The sequence below is a fragment of the Scylla paramamosain genome, chromosome 22 (genome assembly GCF_035594125.1).
Source record: "Scylla paramamosain isolate STU-SP2022 chromosome 22, ASM3559412v1, whole genome shotgun sequence".
NCBI lineage: Eukaryota > Metazoa > Arthropoda > Malacostraca > Decapoda > Portunidae > Scylla > Scylla paramamosain.
This window is the reverse complement of record NC_087172.1, coordinates 10,466,455-10,486,982: the sequence shown is the minus strand read 5'-3', so window position 1 is coordinate 10,486,982 and position 20,528 is coordinate 10,466,455. Positions and strand designations below refer to the sequence as shown.

The following is a 20,528-nucleotide window of genomic DNA, read 5'->3' as shown; positions in this document are numbered from 1 at the left end:
ACATCTACAAAGCGTTTCGTATGAATTCACTGAATGATAATAAAACTCCATTTTTCTTTCTTCTTTTTCTAGTATATTTTTTTTTGTATTTTGAGTACGTTTCCAAATTGGTAACGTTGAACACTTCTGGAATACATTTATGACCTACAGTAAAATCAATAACGAGCAGTCTTGAAAGAAAATATTATAGAATATCTATAATTCTTCTCCCGCTTAATTCTGTAGAAATGAACTTAAAATGTGCTTAGTATTATCAAAATAAGCAGTTGCACTCAAATCCCGAAAGTAGTTTAACATTTTTTTTTTTTTTTGTGAAAGTCGATACTGCACGCCTTGTGAAGTCTTTTTTCACAATTGATGAACTACTTTGTGAAAACTCCCGAAGAAAGGAGTTTACATTATTATATCTTATTGCTTTTGGTACAGAGGATATTGGCCCACCTTTTCATTTTCTTGATGTTTCGATTCTTACAAGTATGCGAGCTATTTCAAGCCTGAAATCCTTATGGCTGATCTCAGAGCCAAGATTTACATGCTGGTAGAATCTGAAACTAGCTACAATGGGGAGGTTCAGTAGATAAGAGAAGATATTCCACCACCATCTCCTGGTGTAGTCTTGGCATCTGGTCACAAACATCAACGACACCCATTCTTTGTTGTACAATTTTATTTTATATGGCTGGTTTACTGCCTTCTTTCGTTAATTTTTTTTACCCATTTGTTTACTTTCTGCATAAGACTGACTCTATATTAGTTGCTAACAACTGTAACAATGCAGTTATTATTCCATCTAGCACATAGAACTGTCATCCGATCTGTAGTCATATGAGCCTCTCTCTTTTCAAGTTCTCTCTTTGATAGAGGAGGGCATTTTCCTGTGCGGTTATCTCTGATTGTTCCACAGTCTGTAAACCCCTTTTTATAAGGTCAATCATCAATCCGTGACTAGTGAAAAAGTTGCCAAAAACACATGTTCATCCTTATTCACCACTGGCTGTAGCATGTCCATGACAACTTGATAGCTTTTCCACAATAAATAGAAAAGTTCTAAAGATTACTGTCAACATTGCATGTCATCCACATCTTATAACCAAACCACACATGCTCATTTACGTTGGTGAGTAAATGAGGGTAAGCAGACTACGGAAGTGTCCAACGTTCCCATTTTGGGACCATCTTATAAAAGCATTTATAACCACATAATTATAATATAAATCACATCTAATTCAATGTATAAGAGAAGGAGTACTTTGTGAGCTCACCATGTCAATAAATATCTCAAGCAAGAATCTTCTTATTGAGGAAAAATGTTTATTTGGAGAAACCATTTCTATTTAAAATTCCCAAGAAACATACCACAAAAAGTAACATGGATATTACACAAAAGGGGAATATTTTTTTTGCAGAATAGTTAATTAGATGTATCGCAATATACCCGCTATGACATAAATTAAAATATTATGCTGATAATCCTGGGAGGTTATTTGAAAGTTATGTTTCTAAAATGAAACGTTGAACACTAAAGGGTTAAATGACTATTACATCCTACCAATCTATTTTCTCGGCATTACAAATATAATTTAATTCACGCTATACGAAGTTGTACTATACAAAGAAATTCAGCCTTCTTCCTTTCAAGAGTATTCACGGTGTGAGGAAATGTAAGAAATTTCGGTATGTCAATACTTGAGAGAACATCGTGTTTGGGGAATCACTCTACTGACAGTAGACTGACACACCCATGTCATCACTATTGCACTGCTGCATCTTCCCAGTGGCAAGGAAATGTAATATTATGATGACCTTCATATCTGGTGTCAGTACTTGACTCTTCTTTGTGTCACTTTGCAGGGTGTCTCTCACAAGATCAGTGACAAAAAGTATTTTTCCACGATTCAGGCGATACCTCTTGAATTTTCGTCACCTAATTCATCTAGAACGTCTCTTCTCACATGATCATTCCTGAAGGGGGCTCCTGTTGTTGCTGCTTTGCCATGTTGACGCTATGTAAAAACATAAAGCCTACTGTGGTAGCTCCGAAATGACAAGCCTATGGTCAAATTTATGGCAAAACATATCGCTTATGGATGATATAGAAGGCTAAAGTTCGCCATTTCGTCTCCTTATGGCAAAACAAGGCTTATGGGTGCTTCGTGGAAAAAAAAAAAAAAAGCGAAAGGTGTATCTGGCAGGTACACCTTTCCCTTCTGCTAAATCCTTTTCATAAATCCATCATACAGCAAATTCTTGATGTACACATCCTCTCCCTTTCCTGAAGCCTCCTTGTACATCGCGTGATCTGTTACTCCATCTGCACCTTCTGGGATTCTCTTTATCAATACCTTACCATACACCTTACCAAGGCTACACTCAATAGACTGTTACCTCTGTAATTAGAACAGTCATGCCTATTACTTTCCCCTTTATACAGTGAAACTACACAAGCACTCACCTATTTCAACGTTACCGTGCTAGTGAAAACCTAATCTAATTAACCACTCTATGACACTGGCCCCACCTGCCTTAAAACAGTCCATTGTACATACAGTTTCCATATGTCTACTGTATATTGTTTGTGGGTTTGCATCATGTTATCGTGGTAGAGCTGCGTATCATTCGAACCTACGGTTTAACAATTCTTCATTCTGAACAGAGTTATCTTTTTCCTCCATCTATCATCGATGATGCGACTTACGGTTTGCAGACACACATTCGAAGTGGCTCCAGTGTTCACGCTCGTGGAGCACTACGTCATCACCCGCCTCGTGGAGCTCTTCGGTTGGCAAGAAGGAGACGGAATATTTTCTCCCGGTAAAACGAACATCTGCTTGTATCCTGATATCTCATAAATAAGTCAAGTCTTTCAAGTCCATTAGTTACGAACATGTGTGGTGAATGGAACGTTGCATCAGTGCCTGTGTTACAGGTGGGAGCATGAGCAATATGTACGCCATGGTGCTGGCCAGGTATAAGAAAAACCCTGAAGTGAAGAGGCTTGGGATGTCGGCGATGAAACCCTTGGTGGCATTTACTTCTGACCAGGTGAGTAAAGAGCTTAACCAGTTTACCCCAAAGGATCTTTTTATATTTATTGATTTATTAATTTATTATGTAAATCATGAATTTGCATATGGACATGCAAATGCATAATTATCCTAAGCTTTATAATACAGGGTGTAACATGAGTTTACGGATATTACCAGAGGTTAATCTATGTAGAAAATGTTCTATCCCCATAAGCACTTTAAGGCCTTATTTAACTGTGGTGTGAAACTCACGTGTGGCCTGCCGACAGATACAACGGCCGGGCCACGTGGATAACTATGGCGGAGAAACACCATATCCACACACTACAAATTACTTTAAGTTATGCAATAAAAAGTGAACGTATTCATTGTCACTGTCTCGGTGGGATCTGCGTGTGACTAATTGGGAATCAGCTGATTTTCTGCTAGCCTCTCCTTCCCACTCCTTGCCAGGGCAGGCAGTGCATGGTGCCACTGAGCCTATTATTTTATTTGTCATTTATTACATCCATACTATCATGGTGTATTGTTTATCGGTAAATCACCTGTAAACCTCCAAAATCTGTAGAAATCTGATTGAATTACAGTTTCACCAACGGAATACCCAGCTCGGCCGTAGTACCTGTCACCAGGTCACACTTGAATTTCACACCACGGCGAAACAACGCCTCAAAATGCATATGTGCATAGAACACTTTCGACTTAGATTAGCAAGTACTTTCACCTCTGGCAATATCTGCTGAAACTCGTGTTACATCCTGTATAATAATAATAATAATAATAATAATAATAATATTATTATTATTATTATTATTATTAATATTATTATTATTATCATTATCATTATCTTCACCATCATTTTATATATGAATATGTTATTATTAAAGGTGAACAGGGAAAGCATCCGAGTTTTCTTTCTTCCTTTATTTCCTGCAACGTTTCACCTTCACAGAAGGTATCTTCAGGCTAAAATATATAAACATAATTTAGTAAAACACACTAAAAAGGTTCTGAATTTTATTTATATATTTTTAGCCTGAAGATCCCTTCTGTGAAGGTGAAACGTTGCAAGAAAGAAAACTCTAGACGCTTTCCCTGTTTACTTCTACTATAGATCGGAACTTTATCTGCTGTTTTGTTATTGCTATATATTGCTATATATTAGTGTTGTTTTTTGTAATTGTCGTTGGTGTTGTTATTCAAATCATTATTTTTAATTAATCATAACAATTATTAATCATAATAATAATAATAATAATAATAATAATAATAATAATAATAATAATAATAATATTATTATTATTATTATTATTAATAACAACAACAAAAAAAGTGATAATGATTATAATAATGATAATGATAATAATAATAATAATAATAATAATAATAATAATAATAATAATAATAATAAGGAGAAGAAGAGTCTGGTATTTATATACCAGATAAAGCATCACACACTCCTACAGTCATCATTCACACTCTTACAGCCTAACTTCCTCTCCGAAGTATTAACATTCTCCTCTTTTTCCCTATGCGAGATGGTGTTCATTATAGTGATGGTACTTGAGCAAATCACACAAACTTTGAAAACTAGTGAAATAATTTTTTTTTTCTTTTTTTTTTTTATGTAGGAAGGATACTGGCCAAGGGCAACAAAAATCTAATAAAAAAAAAAATGCCCACTGAAATGCCAGTCCCATAAAAGGGTCAAAGCAGTGGTCAAAAATTGGTGGATAAGTGTCTTGAAACCTCCCTCTTGAAGGAATTCAAGTCATAGGAAGGTGGAAATACAGAAGCAGGCAAGGAGTTCCAGAGTTTACCAGAGAAAGGGATGAATGATTGAGAATACTGGTTAACTCTTGCGTTAGAGAGGTGGACAGAATAGGAGTGAGAGAAAGAAGAAAGTCTTGTGCAGCGAGGCCGCGGAAGGAGGGGAGGCATGCAGTTAGCAAGATCAGAAGAGCAGTTAGCATGAAAATAGCGGTAGAAGACAGCTAGAGATGCAACATTGCGGCGGTGAGAGAGAGGCTGAAGACAGTCAGTTAGAGGAGAGGAGTTGATGAGACGAAAAGCTTTTGATTCCACCCTGTCTAGAACAGCAGTATGAGTGGAACCCCCCCCAGACATGTGAAGCATACTCCATACATGGACGGATAAGGCCCTTGTACAGAGTTAGCAGCTGGGGGGGTGAGAAAAACTGGCGGAGACGTCTCAGAACACCTAACTTCATAGAAGCTGTTTTAGCTAGAGATGAGATGTGAAGTTTCCAGTTCAGATTATAAGTAAAGGACAGACCGAGGATGTTCAGTGTAGAAGAGGGGGACAGTTGAGTGTCATTGAAGAAGAGGGGATAGTTGTCTGGAAGATTGTGTCGAGTTGATAGATGGAGGAATTGAGTTTTTGAGGCATTGAACAATACCAAGTTTGCTCTGCCCCAATCAGAAATTTTAGAAAGATCAGAAGTCAGGCGTTCTGTGGCTTCCCTGCGTGATATGTTTACCTCCTGAAGGGTTGGACGTCCATGAAAAGACGTGGAAAAGTGCAGGGTGGTATCATCAGCATAGGAGTGGATAGGACAAGAAGTTTGGTTTAGAAGATCATTAATGAATAATAAGAAGAGAGTGGGTGACAGGACAGAACCCTGAGGAACACCACTGTTAATAGATTTAGGAGAAGAACAGTGACCGTCTACCACAGCAGCAATAGAACGGTCAGAAAGGAAACTTGAGATGAAGTTACAGAGAGAAGGATAGAAACCGTAGGAGGGTAGTTTGGAAATCAAAGCTTTGTGCCAGACTCTATCAAAGGCTTTTGATATGTCCAAGGCAACAGCAAAAGTTTCACCAAAGTCTCTAAAAGAGGATGACCAAGACTCAGTAAGGAAAGCCAGAAGATCACCAGTAGAGCGGCCTTGACGGAACCCATACTGGCGATCAGATAGAAGGTTGTGAAGTGATAGATGTTTAAGAATCTTCCTGTTGAGGATAGATTCAAAAACTTTAGATAAGCATATATTGAAATGGTGAATGTATTGCTTTATACTGATGTGGGTGAAGTGAAACTGGAGGTTGCCGGACTTCCTTAAAAAATGTCCCCATAACTGCCAACAGAGGGGCTCGCATGGTATTTTCTGCTAAACATAGTGTATACCACCATATCACGCATTTATAATGGTATGAATCTCAGAATATTTCCATAATTTTAATATATGTAAAATGCATTAATTCTCTACTTTTCAAAGTTTGTGGGATTTGCTTGAGTACCGACATAGTAATGAGCACCCTCTCGCTTGGAGAAACAGAGTGCGTCTGTTAATATATTAGACACGAAGCACCTTCTCCGGAAGACTCTCCGTGGAGAGGGGAAGGGTTAGATTGATGATTTTCCCCGTATTTGATAATCTGGCTGTTAGTCCCACCAAAGTGTCTGTCTTGTGAACCATCTTACTACATCCCACGAGCTTAGACACAGCTGATCACAATCTTCTACAGCAAGGCCCGACAACATAATAAGACCATTCCCTACCCGGCATCTATTACAATCCTTAGACCACAGCAGATGTAGAGGTCCTCTGTCTAAGGGTGCTCCGTACCTGAAATGAGCCTATACGCCAATAGCTCTCACCAGATGCGCCCATATTCCATTCATCATAGGATGAATGGAATATGGGCAGAGAAGAAATAGTTAAATGTAATAGAAACGAAGTGTCTGAGAAATACGTGGGGTAACAAGGAGGGACAGAAGAAAAAAATATTGGGTAAAAAGAAAAAAAAAAAAAAAAACTGGTGTTTTTAGCAAGTTGGTTGGATAGGGAGATCATTGTGTTTAAAGATGATTTGAGTATGTGGAGAATGGAAGACAGAAAATTAGTAAGAGAATAATGAAGGTTAAGATGAAAGCCACACCTGGAGTGGATGAACTGTGTGAAGAGGACACTGAATGAGAGAGGAAGCAATCAAGAACTATTGTGTTTGATAAAAGTGAATGGAGAGCGACAGCAGCGACCACATGAAAAAAGATGCGGTGTAATCGCACTTGGCGAGGTCCATTGGCATATGTACAGCAAGACAGACAAAAGTCATGCCAAGGTTTTGTCTGATTATGAAATGTAACTCTTGAAACCTAAAACCCAAACGCAGTCACGTGTTAGTGGATGGCAAGTCCGAATCTCTAAAGTTGCTGTTCACATAAGGGTTCAGAGCTTCGAATCTGCCGCTGATGAGATAATGGCTAAACTAAAACCAAAGAGATTTGAAAGGTTCAAAGATTTAATATGTGAGATTTCATATCCGATGTGGAATGCGTAGTATACTCTGCCAAACAGTGATTTAGACATGCTGTGTATCATATGGGACAATCCTCAATTCAACAGATATACTGAACATCATGTGTGCTTTAGACATTGCTTCAAAACATGAGTGGTTCGAAAAGGTATTGAATGTATCAGAGAAAACCCTGGAATGTAGTAACGTGGTCCACGAGATTATCTATCTCCAATGGGGGGTCAACGATGCTAAAAGTGTGAATACTGTGTGTGTGTGTGTGTGTGTGTGTGTGTGTGTGTGTGTGTGTGTGTGTGTGTGTGTGTGTGTGTATGTGTGTGTGTGGTGCTTTTTTGGGCCACTCACTGAGGGATTTTTTTTTTTTATGTAGGAGGGGAACCGGTCAAGAGTAACAAAAAAAAAAAAAAAGGCCCACTGAGCTACCAGTGCCCGAAGAGTCAGATCGTAAAAACTTCCTCCCTCTTGAAAGAGCTCGTCACAGGAAGAAAGAAATACAAAATCAGGCAGGGAGTTACAGATTGCCGGCCTGGTATATAGATAGATATATAGATAATTTTTGATAGTTAATGTGTTCCGAAGGAATTCATAGATAACATCCTTTTCTCAGAGCCACTACTCCATCGGGAAGGCGGCATCCTGGATTGGCCTGGGTATGGACAACGTGGTCAAGGTGCAAACCGACAGCTGGGGAAGGATGATCCCAGAAGCGTTGAAAGAGGCGGTGGCGGCGGCACGGGCCAGGGGGTGTGAACCGTTTTTCGTGCTGGCTACTTCAGGCACGACTGTGTTCGGTGCCTTTGATCCCCTGGATACACTGGCAGATGTGTGCAGGGACGAGAACTTGTGGCTTCACGTTGACGTGAGTGTTTTTTCATGTTGTAATTACTAATGCTAGCAGTTCCCAAGGCATGATTCTCGAGACGCTGAAAAAAATTATTTAACTCAAAACATGCGAGATAAAGTTTAATAGTAGGCTCCAGAAACCATTAGGCAAAAGCGTTACCGATGGCTCTATAAATGATAACCAATAGCCTATCTGGGTAATAACAACAAACACCAAGACTTTACAGGTATGATCATTTGTTGTTCATGTATATCCAGGATGAAAACATACACGAAAAAGACGGTTGCAGTATGTTAAAACTGGGGAAATGCAGAGAGGTAAAGCAGAGCCACCATCTGTCCGCTCTCCAAGGGTCAGATCAGCGTGTGACATGCGGGTGACGTGCAGGTTACATCACATAGAAAAATAATTAAATGTATGTATGTGTGTACTGACTGAACAAAAGCCGCACTAATAATAATAATAATAATAATAATAATAATAATAATAATAATAATAATGATAATGATAATAATAATAATAGGAAGAAGACAATAATAATAATAATAATAATAATAATAATAATAATAATAATAATAATAATAATAATAATAATGATAATAATAATAACAAGAGTGTTATGTACATGTATAAATGTGTAATTCGTGTTTATCTGTGTAAGACACTAAGCAATAACACAAACAATGACATCAAGCATAGTATTCAGCCACTTGGAAGCTGAGCTGGAGACATTAGTAACAGGGCGCCGAAACCAATAACAGAGAGAAAAACACGTGATGTATGCACTAGCCAATTACAAGGCTCACACAGCAAGAACACACTGGCCTTTCACAAGGCTTACACAGCCCGGACATCAGAACAGCGAGCACATTCTGGCTCACACAGACGTGACGTCACAACAGCCAGCACACATTGGTCAGTCACAAGGTTCACACTATCTGTGACGTTAGAACAAATCACAGGTCAGAAAAACACTGACATCACTATAAGGCTTCAAAGAGAAAATGGCATACTTTGCCATATAAATTGAAAAAAAAAAAAAAAAAAAAACACTGCACTGGCGAAAACACTGAAATAACACACCAAATCGTAGCCCAAAAGCGTAGACAGCAGGAACTGATTGACTGATTTGATTTGATGGTGCCGTAACATCATGGTCATATGGGGCTCCTGCAAAACGTTCAAAGCAGCAAAAGTTAGAATGCTGATATTAAAAACAAAATGACAGGTAAAAATATAAAAAAAAAACTAAAAATGTGAATATATGAAAAGAAATGGGATGGAGCAATGGAAACTTATGTGTGACAAAGTGAGAGTGTTTGTATTTCAATGCATTACTTTAGTTTAGTCCAAAGTGAAGGGGTAAAGTCAAATACAGTGGACCATGTTTTTCTTTTTCCACTTAACCTTCCATCTCTTCTACTATTTAATGGATTAACTTATCGGCAAGTAAAAGTTCCCGTATCAAGGGCGGCGATTGACTTTAAGGAAGCGGATTAACTAAAACGATTCACACCTTTCGGCTGTGCACCTTCCTCTCTCTCTCTCTCTCTCTCTCTCTCTCTCTCTCTCTCTCTCTCTCTCTCTCTCTCTCTCTCTCTCTCTCTCTCTCCCTCTTTCTCTTTCTTTCCTTCTTCTTCTTCTTCTTCTTCTTCTTCTTCTTCTTCTTCTTCTTCTTCTTCTTCTTCTACTACTACTACTACTACTACTACTACTACTTTTACTTCTTCGTCTTCTTCTCCTTCTTCCCCTTCCCCGCCTTCTTCTAATCCTTCTCCTCCTCCTTCATATGAAAATGTGGCTCTGTCTCCCTTCCTACATTTCCCTGCTGGTCATTCTTAAATCTTAAACATTTAAAGCAATGATGTTTTTCCGGCGCATTGTGACAATATAGAAGTATTAGAATTATTATTTCCATCTTATTTTGTGAAGCTTTATTATTTGAAGCGATAAACTGACGATGGCAGTAGTTGTATTTGAAAGTATTTTCACATTGACGAAAGAATTAGTGGTGATGGTGGTGGAGGTAGAAGCAAAGAAGAGTTAACTAATTATTTCACACCATTGCTTTATCCGCCCATTGGGTGAATGCGTTTGTGTCTGTGTGTGGTTGGGTTTATTACCTGACTACAATCCTCAAGAGATGTATCTCTCTCTCTCTCTCTCTCTCTCTCTCTCTCTCTCTCTCTCTCTCTCTCTCTCTCTCTCTCTCTCTCTCTCTCTCTCTCTCTCCTCTTCTTTTGTCTTCTCTTCTCTTCTCTTCTCTTCTCTTTTCTTCCGCTCGCCCTCCTTTCCTTCCTCCTCATTATCCCTTACCTTTTTCCTTCCCTCCCTGCCGTTTCTCCCTCTCTCCTACTCCTTCCTCCCTCTCTTCCTTCACTCTTCTCCCTTCTCTTCTTTTTTTCCTCTCCTCACTCTCTTGTTTCTCCCTCTTCATCCTCTGTACCATCATTACTGTTGCATACTTCAAAAGAACCAAGAAGTACGCGTTCTTAAGAGAAATCGGGGCACCGGTTAGGTTAGTCACCAAGGCATTAGTTACATGATTTCGAACACAGGAGAGAGTACTTTCAAAAGCCAACCTATGAACGCAGATAAACTCTGGCAAGGACAAGACGCAGGAGTCAACTGGTGCATTTGTCATGCGAACGGTAAGGTGAACAGCACTCATGCGGCCCACTCGCTGATCTCCAATCACAAGAGTAGAACATCCATCCATCAGGCAATGACAAACCGTGATCTGTGGTGCTTGAACGCTTTAAAGTGTGAACAGGAGGTTAAGAGGCTGAGTCGTGCCGGAATGTCTATTGCAGAAATAACATGATGCTGAGGAAAAACATCAGTACCATGAGTCACCAGCGAGTCAAGTCCTAATAGACCATCGCTGTTGAGGACAAAATCAGAAATTATAAGAAAAAAAAAAATTGCTTCAAATGGTGGTGAATTATTGGCAAGAGATAAGGGGAGAACAACTGTACTCAGGACATGAAAGGAGGAACCTTGTACACAGAAAAAATTGCTTCAAATGGTGGTGAATTATTGGCAAGAGACAAGGGGAGAACAACTGTACTAAGGACATGTAAGGAGGAACCTTGTACACAGAAAAAATTATTGTCAGCAGGCTGTAAGGAAAAGGTTAAGTAAGTCTTTAAATTTGGAATAAGCCTGGACACTCAAGAGATTACAAGAAGCACCAGTGTCAACTTCCAAGGAAAGAGGAGTGTCATAAGAAAAGCACTGGTAAACTTGCATACCTTGAAAGGCAGCAATGACACTGGGAAGAGTGAGAGAGAGCTCTGGAGCAAGACGGCACTAATATTTCCCACATTGAGTTTGAAGGCTCTGAAAATTTGACGGAGAGGCTGTTACAACCTGCTCTTGCTGCCATTCTAGAATTTTTAAACATCCCTTTGTCATGTAGTTACTTGGACCATGAACAAGACAGAATTTATATGGACGCTCAAGAGACATGCGAGGTCTTGGGACCGTAGATGGCAAGCGAGTATACTGTGTCTGAGCAGAAAAAGTGAAAACGGACAGGACGCTCAAGAGGCATACGAGATCTCGGGGCCGGAGACGGAGAGCGCGTATATCGTGTAGGAGCAGAGGAATGAAAATGGACACGACGACCAGGTGATGAAGGTTTAGGATAAGAGTGGCCTAAAAACTGCTTTGAAGGCACATTCCTAGAAGTTGTGTCATGCCCAGGTGGAGGCGATGAGCAAACATACTTGAGTTTTTTCTTAAGAAGGAAGCAATATGAGTAGCTGTGATTATCTTTGCGACAATACGAGTAAGTGCATGAAAATGCTGGACGCCGGGATGAAGGCAACACTTAAGAGGAAACACGCTCAACGGGAGACGTCTGAGGTGGTGAAGGTGCAGGAGACGGGTCACTAACAACAGGTGACAGGCTATGAGCATAAGGCAATTCCTGCAGTTTGTTACTGATTTTCATGGCAAAATCAAAGAGAAGGTTTAATCTCAATGGTGGAAGCAACACATCTTTCCCGAGGAGTAAGATAATTAACATAACTTGTGAACTCTAACAAGACTTGTAGTTTATCTAGATTTATCTGGCCTATTTTATAAATCAACAATTGAATCTGTTTTAAACTTTTCAGTCACTGCCTGGTATGGAAAGCTTACCTGTAAAGACAAAAACAAGCTGGGAAGGATTGTTAAAAAGGCAGGAAAACTGGGTGCAAAGACCATATCACTAGACAAGCTTTATCAGAGAAGTACAATGAAACAAGAAGACATGAAACAAGTAGATATAACTCATCCGCTACAAAATTGTTATACATATCTAAGATCTGGTAGAGGGTTAGCCCTGCCCATGCAGCGTACTGATAGGTACAGAAAGTCATTTGTACCTAAAAGCATTCTTCTCTTCAACCACCTATCATCACTATAACTCTTAGTTGTAAGTAGTCAAAAACTGTATGTGATAGTTTGTGATAAAGGTAGAAATAACTTATTACTGCATGTATAAGAAAGGATATTAACTTTTCATATAAATAGCCCAAGTAATGTTTTTAAATGTTTTTTATTGCTTCATTGATTCTATTTATTTAATGTACAAATAACTACAGGGAAACTCTTAAGCCGAAATGAATTTCATTTTGTATACAAAATATAATGTATCACAATTTGACGAATAAAATTTCTTTATCTTTATCTGACCATTTTGTATCCAGTTTCCAGACTTCAGAAATTAAATAGCATCATGTGCATACTCGGTAGTATGAACTTGACCGACCATGTGACCTACATATCCGAGCTGCGTAGTAAGTCACTTAGCATAACGAAAAGCCCAAAGAAAGGAATCGTGAGTCCACGAAGCTTGAAAGGAACGCAAGAAATTACTACGAAACTCAGTATAATCATCATGAAGCATACAAGACTTAAAACTGTGAGCTGACATCATGGTAAAGGCAAACAAAATAGGGATTAGTTGTGACCTGACAAAAGACATAATTTCTGCCCCAATCGGGATGCTACTAGTTGTCATTAATTCCACACATTACTGTAAAAACGACAATGCTGAGTAGTTGGGGTCCTCACCCCCAGATTTTTTAGTGGTAGGCTCCTGGTGCAGGAGTTTAATAGTGGGAGAAGAAGGAGGAGCCACAGTGGCAGCAGCAGAAGCGGTAGCAGTAGGCAGAGCAGAAGCAGTGATAGGATTATTAGACACCGTAGAATTGCCAATTCTTAAAAGCATCTACCAAAGAAAAAAAAAAACACACAAGAAAGATACCAAAAAGAAAAAAAAAAATACACAAGAGAAATGTACACAAAAGTAAACACAAAAATACAAAATATAAATGGAATGATATATCAGCAATATAAAATATACATAGCAATAATGTAATAAGTGGAACAATAATGTGCCTAATAGTAAAATGTAAACGTGACAAAAATTAAAAGCAACAGCTGGCAACATATGACAAAAATTAAGCAAATACTGGTTTGCTATGCAAATTGAACCTATAATATTTGTAAAGGCCTACTTATCCAAAAATCGGTATACAAGTACAAAAAGATAAAATGGTAAAATAACAGTACCAGGAGTGAGCACCAAAAATAAGTGAGTTAGGCTAACTCGGCCTCAATAATTGAAGAAAAGTTATGACACAACCCAACTGGATATGGTGTAGGCTTGGGGCTGCTGCAGGAGTGTATAGATGGGGCTTGCAGTAACGGCAATGTTGCAGCAGCTTCAGCAAGGAGAGGCACAGGTAGTGGCAGGCGTAAGGTAATGACTGCCACAGGGAACTGTAGGGGCCCAGGGGTTGACAAAGGCATGGGCTCAGGGAACACCAGAACGCACACACGCACACACACACACACACACACACAGTATACACATCAATGAAAGAGTAGCTGCAAAAATGAACGCCAAAACAGAGGAGCAAAGGCGGGAAAAAAAAAATCACCAGACAAAAATAAGAAAAGCACAGTAAGGCAAGTAAACACCAGATACTTAGATAAAAGCCGTCGAGTTGTAGACAGGGTGAGAGGCCGGGGGATGGTGGTGGACGTTTGTCACAAGCAGGCAGGACCAGGACAGAGAGACAGGCAGGGAACAGCCGAAGACAAGACCGACTCCGCGAAGTGTGCAGGAAGATCCAAATCGTTGAACAGGCCGTAAAGCCTATAAGTGACTCAACAATTACAGCGGCAGTGTGGGGACAGGAAAACCGAAGTGAATCCAGGCGGCGGTGGAGAGCGGTGATGAATGCGCCAAGGGACAAAAACGCATGTGGTGGCGGGCCTGGGGGCTAGGAGCAGTAAAGGCATCCCATAAATCCCAAAATCACTCATTACAGGCACAGAAGGCAACTTGATAGCATGTGGCACACTAGGGAGGCTCGGCCAAAACAGATAAAAGCACAAGGCAGGAGCACGTGGTGTGGAGCTTGAACAACGTCAACATAAGTCCACCCGGAGCAGGACATTCACACGAAACACCAAAATAGTCACAGGAAGCACTGTGGGAGCACCGCTGCCATCAAATATGTGCTATGGGAGTTGAGCAAGCACATGTGTTAATGTCCAAATCCAGGGATTACATCAAACACTGTGCAAAATATCTCCCAGTATAATAAACTGCCAATTACAGAATAAACCTATACGACCCAGAGGCCAGCAGCTGACTGTTAGGGCTGGGCGGGGACCGGCCCCGGAATCGATTCCGATGGTTCCGATAGGCGTTGCTTGGAATCGGTTCCGAATCTTGGAGCCGGTTCCGCCTTAACGGTTCCTCGAGAGTACTGATGGCTGATGCTCGTGAGTTATAAATCACAAACAGTTATGCAGTGTTTAAAATATGTAATCATGAATATTATTCAGGAAGTTTTGCAAAAGATATCTACAAATGAACGAAATGGAGTGTAAAGGAATGATACATTGAAAGAAATCGCATGAATTATATGAAAATATTTCGTTCATGATGGCCAATAGTATGCACCGATTTAGTTGCCGTATGCGTAATAGTTTCTTAACACTGATTGGTAGATATCCTGTGACGTCATGACAGGGTATAAAATAATGTGCGCGGCCGGCGACTTGCTCACAAGAGCTAATAAAACTGCCTAAGAGAGATGAGACTCATGACCATCATCCTCATGAATAAATAAAGACTTGGACTTTCTTTTTTTTCAGATACTTCAGATACGAATAGAACAGCTCCAGTGTGGACGCACATGGAACAGACGTCGTCTGATGTCGTTGTATGCTTGGTGTGTAAAGATAAGCTGAGGTACAGTGGAAATACATCGAACATGATGAAACATCTGCGCACCAGACATTCCATTGAATATGCGGAGTTCAAGGAGGATACAGGTATGGAAATTGCTGCCAAACACCCAAGACCATCCACCTCTGCTCAACCAACACTGATCGAAGCCATCACTGGGGCTCATCCCTATAAGAATGACTCGAATAAAAAAAAAAAAAAAAAAAGAACTTGACGCTCTGGTTGTCAGGATGATAGTGGTTCAAGTGGTGGGTTCAAGAGATTAGTAAATGGACTCGACCCCAGATATGACATGCCAAGCCGCAGAGAGATAGGTAGGACTCTCTTACCTTCTATTTACAATAGAGAGGTAGAGAGTCCATCAAGAGCTAGAGAAAGCTAAACGTATTGCTTTAACAACAGACATATTATGGACATCCCGACAAACAAAAGCATTCATCACAGTGACAGCTCACTACATATCCCCAGAGTGGGTCCTCAAGTCTGCTGTGCTTGATACTGCTCGTATGGTAAAGTCCCATACAGCAGATAATGTTGCAGAAGAGATAAGACTTATCTGCAATAAATGTAACATTTGTAAACTTCACTCAGTTGTGACTGACAATGCTGCTAACATGACTGCAGCAATAAAACAAATGAATGTTCGCCATATCCTGTGCTTTGCACACACTTTGAATCTAGTTGTTCAGGACTCCATTAAGAACATTGAGGATGTCCAGAAGCTAAAAGAAAAAATAGACTATTGCTTTTTTTTTTTTTTTCATAATAGCGTGAAGGCTTCTGATGAGCTCATGCAGGTGCAAGAGCAGCATAAACAGCCTTCAAAAAAGCTTACTCATGATGTAGAAACTAGATAGAATTCTACATACTACATGATGGAACGATATTTTGAGCAACATGACCACGTGACATACACTCTCTGCTATATGGGGAAAACTAATGTGTCTGTCTAACGAGGAGCTAGTAATAATCTCTGACAGTATTCTAGATGAGTCCTGGAACCGCTACAAACTAGTGGTAACCGTCTGAGCAGCGCGCTGGCGCCTCCAAGACTTGGTACTCACAACACGCTCTCTACACAATTCCCCACGGAAATGATTCCGGAATCGGCTCCGCCTGTTAATCGTCTGAGCAGCGCGCTGGCGGCTCCAAGACTGGTACTCACCCCACACGATGGCGGCTCGAAGACTGATACCGGCCCCACGCTCTGTACACGATTCTCCGTGGAACCGGTTCCAACGGATCCGCCAGCCCAAGGAATCGATTCCGTGAACACTAAGTTTTTGGTTCCTGCCCACCACTACTGACTGGCAGGGACGCGCGTGACGCCACCTAAGGAGTGATCGAAAACAAAATGGGAACGAGAGGCGTCTTACATACAAATTAAATGCAGAAAAGATAAATAATGGTAATAATGATAATAATGGCATAAACAAAACGAACTATATATATATATATATATATATATATATATATATATATATATATATAGAGAGAGAGAGAGAGAGAGAGAGAGAGAGAGAGAGAGAGAGAGAGAGAGAGAGAGAGAGAGAGAGAGAGAGAGAGAGAGAGAGAGAGAGAGAGAGAACATAAGAACATAAGAAATAAGGGAAGCTGCAAGAAGCGACCAGGCTTTCACGTGGCAGTCCCTGTATGAAATATACCTACCTATTTCCATCTATTATCTCCATCCATAAACTTGTCTAATCTTCTCTTAAAGCTCTCTAGTGTCCTAGCACTAACAACATGATTACTGAGTCCGTTCCACTCATCTACCACTCTATTTGAGAACCAATTTTTTCCTATCTCCTTCCTAAACCTAAATTTTTCAAGCTTGAACCCGTTATTTCTACCCTGGTTGCTGATCCTAAGAATTTTGCTTACATCCCCCTTGTTATAACCCTTATACCACTTAAAGACTTCTATCAGGTCCCCTCTTAACCTACGTCTCTCTAAAGAATGTAAATTTAACAGCTTCAACCTCGCCTCGTAAGGAATACTCCTCATCCCCTGTATCCTTTTAGTCATTCTCCTCTGTACTGATTCTAATAGGCCTATATCTTTCCTGTAATGTGGGGACCAGAACTGCACAGCGTAGTCTAGATGAGGTCTGACCAGCGCCAAGTATAACTTTAATATTACTTCCGGCCTTCTACTTTTAACACTCCTAAAAATGAATCCTAGTACCCTATTTGCCCTGTTTCTGGCTTCTATGCATTGTTTCCCTAGACGGAGTTCAGAGCTAGCTATAACTCCTAAATCTTTCTCGTACCCTGTACCTACCAGAGTTTGGTTGTTTAATGTGTACCTATTGTGTGGGTTTCCTCTACCTACGCTAAGCACTTTGCATTTATTGATATTAAATTGCATTTGCCATCTATCCGTCCATTCATTCATTCTATCTAAGTCTGCCTGCAAGGCGATGGCATCCGATTCTGACCTAATTAATCTACCTATCTTTGAGTCATCCGCAAATTTACTAAGCATCACTACTAATTCCACTATCCAAGTCATTGATATATATTAGAAATAACAATGTCCCTAATACTGATCCCTGTGGCACCCCACTAATTACATGACCCCACTCGGATTTCGAGCCATTTATTACCACTCTATGTCGCCTGTTACTAAGCCATGACCCTATCAAGCCTAACTTCCCATCTATCCTGTGTGCCCTAACCTTTCTCAGGAGCCTTTGATGGGGTACCTTGTCAAATGCTTTACTGAAGTCCAGATACAAGATATCATAACTATCACCATTATCTACTGCCTCGTACACCTTACTGTAAAAACTTAACAAGTTTGTCAGGCAAGACTTCCCCTTCGTGAAGCCATGCTGTGACTGATTTATCAAGTTATGTTTGTCTAAATGTTCCCTAATGTTCCTCGCTATTATTAACTATTATTAACATTTTACCTACAACTGAAGTTAAGCTGACAGGTCTATAATTAGACGCTAAAATTTTATCTCCTTTCTTAAAGATGGGTACTACATTAGCCTGCCTCCACATTACTGGTACCTCACCCGACTCCAGTGATTTCCTAAAAACAGAAACTAATGGCTCACTAATAATCTCTTTGCATTCCTTAAGTACTCTTGGATATATTTCATCAGGTCCTGGTGTCTTGAACTTTTTTAGCCTATCTATCTCCTGTTCCACTATCTCCCTAGTTATGGAAATATCTGTCAGCTTCTCATTTTCATCTGCTCTAAACACCTGTTCACTATCTGGCATATCCTGCATGTTTTCCTGGGTGAAGACAGTTAAAAAATACTCATTCAGAAGTTTACTAATCTCCTCCCCAGAACTAACCAGCTCCCCATCTGCTGCCTTTAATGAACCTATAGTATCCTCATTCTTCGTCCTGTATACCTGATAAAATCCCTTGGGGTCCGTCTTCGCCTGGCTGGCTACCTTTAATTCATAATTATCCTTAGCTTTCCTCATTAACTTCCTGACTGTTCTAACTAATTCATTATATTGTGACCTTAAAAGTTCTTCACCTGCCCTTAATCTCTTATATATACTTCTCTTACGCCCTATATAATGCTTTAACCTAGCAGTCATCCATTTAGGGTCATTTTTTTTTGTGATCTTATTGTCCTATACGGGATATTTGCTAACTGACCTGTATGAACTTTATCTACGAAATATTTATACAATTCATCTACATTTACCTCACCTAATCCCCTCATCTCGGCCCCTACCATCCTCTCCACTCCCTCATCTATTCGCCTCGACCTCACCTCTCTCATTTCAGCATGACCTGACATTCCAACATACTCACACCTATCTCCCCTTTCCTCTTTCCTCCTCCCCTTCCGGACACATCTTCCCTCCTCTTGTCCTACACCCTCATGCCTCACTTGTCCTACACCCTCACGCCTCACCTCACCTCTCTCATCCTGCCTTATCTCTCTGAACTCCGTCCCTGACCTGACCTCACCCTGCATCCTTTGCCAGTCCACTCCTTGGAGGTACTTTTTTAATTCTTCAAAATCTGCTCTCCTAAAGTCAGGTATTTTACTAGTGTTTTTGTTTCTTACAGCTTCTTCCCATTCTAAATTATACCTAATTTCTCTATGGTCACTGTTACCTAGCTGTCCTCCAACCTCTACCTGCGTGACTGCTTCCTCCCTGTTAGTAAGAATTAAATCTAGAATATTATTCCCCCTTGTGGGTTCTACGACTGCCTGTTTTAAAAAATTATCCTGAATTACCTTAAGAAATTCCTCTGCTTCCTTGTTACCCACAATCAGACTCCAGTCGATATTCCTAAAATTAAAATCTCCTACCACACATACCTGACTGTACCTGCCTGCTCTATTTAATTCCTGCCACAGTGAGGTGTTAATTTCCTCTGTACTGGTCGGTGATCTGTAAACTACCCCTAGTACTACTGACTGCGATCCTTCCTTAATATCTACCCATATCGACTCTGCTTTGTTCTCTGTTTTAATTCTACTGTTAATACAACACTGTAATGCGTCCCTAACGTATAACGCGACGCCTCCTCCTCTCCTGTTTTCCCTATCTTTATAGAACATTGTATAACCATCTATCTTAACCTCTGGATTAAATACTTTTCCTGACATATCTAACCAAGTTTCAGTTAAAGTAATGATATCAAATTTCTCTACACACGCAATTCCTCTAAGCAAGTCTATTTTATTCTGAATACTTCTACAGTTTGTGTAGTAAACACTTAAGCTATTTCTCACCTTCCCTGAGCTAGCTACCTTTCTAGATTTAACTAATTTGCCCCTCGCCTTCTCCTCACAACCCCTTCTTCCCTTCCGACTAACGAAAAAAGTGCTGGAGTGCAGTTACCTCCCGTTCGAGTGTTTCGGCCAAAACACGAACACCCTGGCGTGACAAATGCACTCCGTTCCTGGCGTACAAGGTGTCCCTACCATAGAAAAGGTCCCAGTTGTCGATGAACGTCCATCCATTACTCCTACAATGATTCGCTAGCCTGCGATTCACTGTAATAGCCTTGGACAGCCACTCAGCACCAACTCCCCTCCTCGGCAAGACACCACATACGATGGGGATCCCTCCCTTGTCCCTAATCCTGTCCAAAGCCTGTCGAAACCTCCCGATAAGCTCCTC

The 20,528-nt window shown here is 40.2% G+C and overlaps 1 protein-coding gene across 3 annotated transcripts in view; it reads left to right on the top strand.

Annotated features, from left to right (window-relative positions):
* Nucleotides 1-20,528, top strand: part of LOC135111532 (acidic amino acid decarboxylase GADL1-like) — a 104,066-nt gene that overhangs the window by 10,346 nt on the left and 73,192 nt on the right. For all 3 annotated transcript variants that reach the window (XM_064024940.1, XM_064024942.1, XM_064024939.1), the window contains 3 exons: nt 2,705-2,811; nt 2,927-3,042; nt 7,917-8,168. In XM_064024940.1, the coding sequence (XP_063881010.1) occupies nt 2,705-2,811; nt 2,927-3,042; nt 7,917-8,168 (475 nt within the window). The remainder of the gene's footprint in view (nt 1-2,704; nt 2,812-2,926; nt 3,043-7,916; nt 8,169-20,528) is intronic.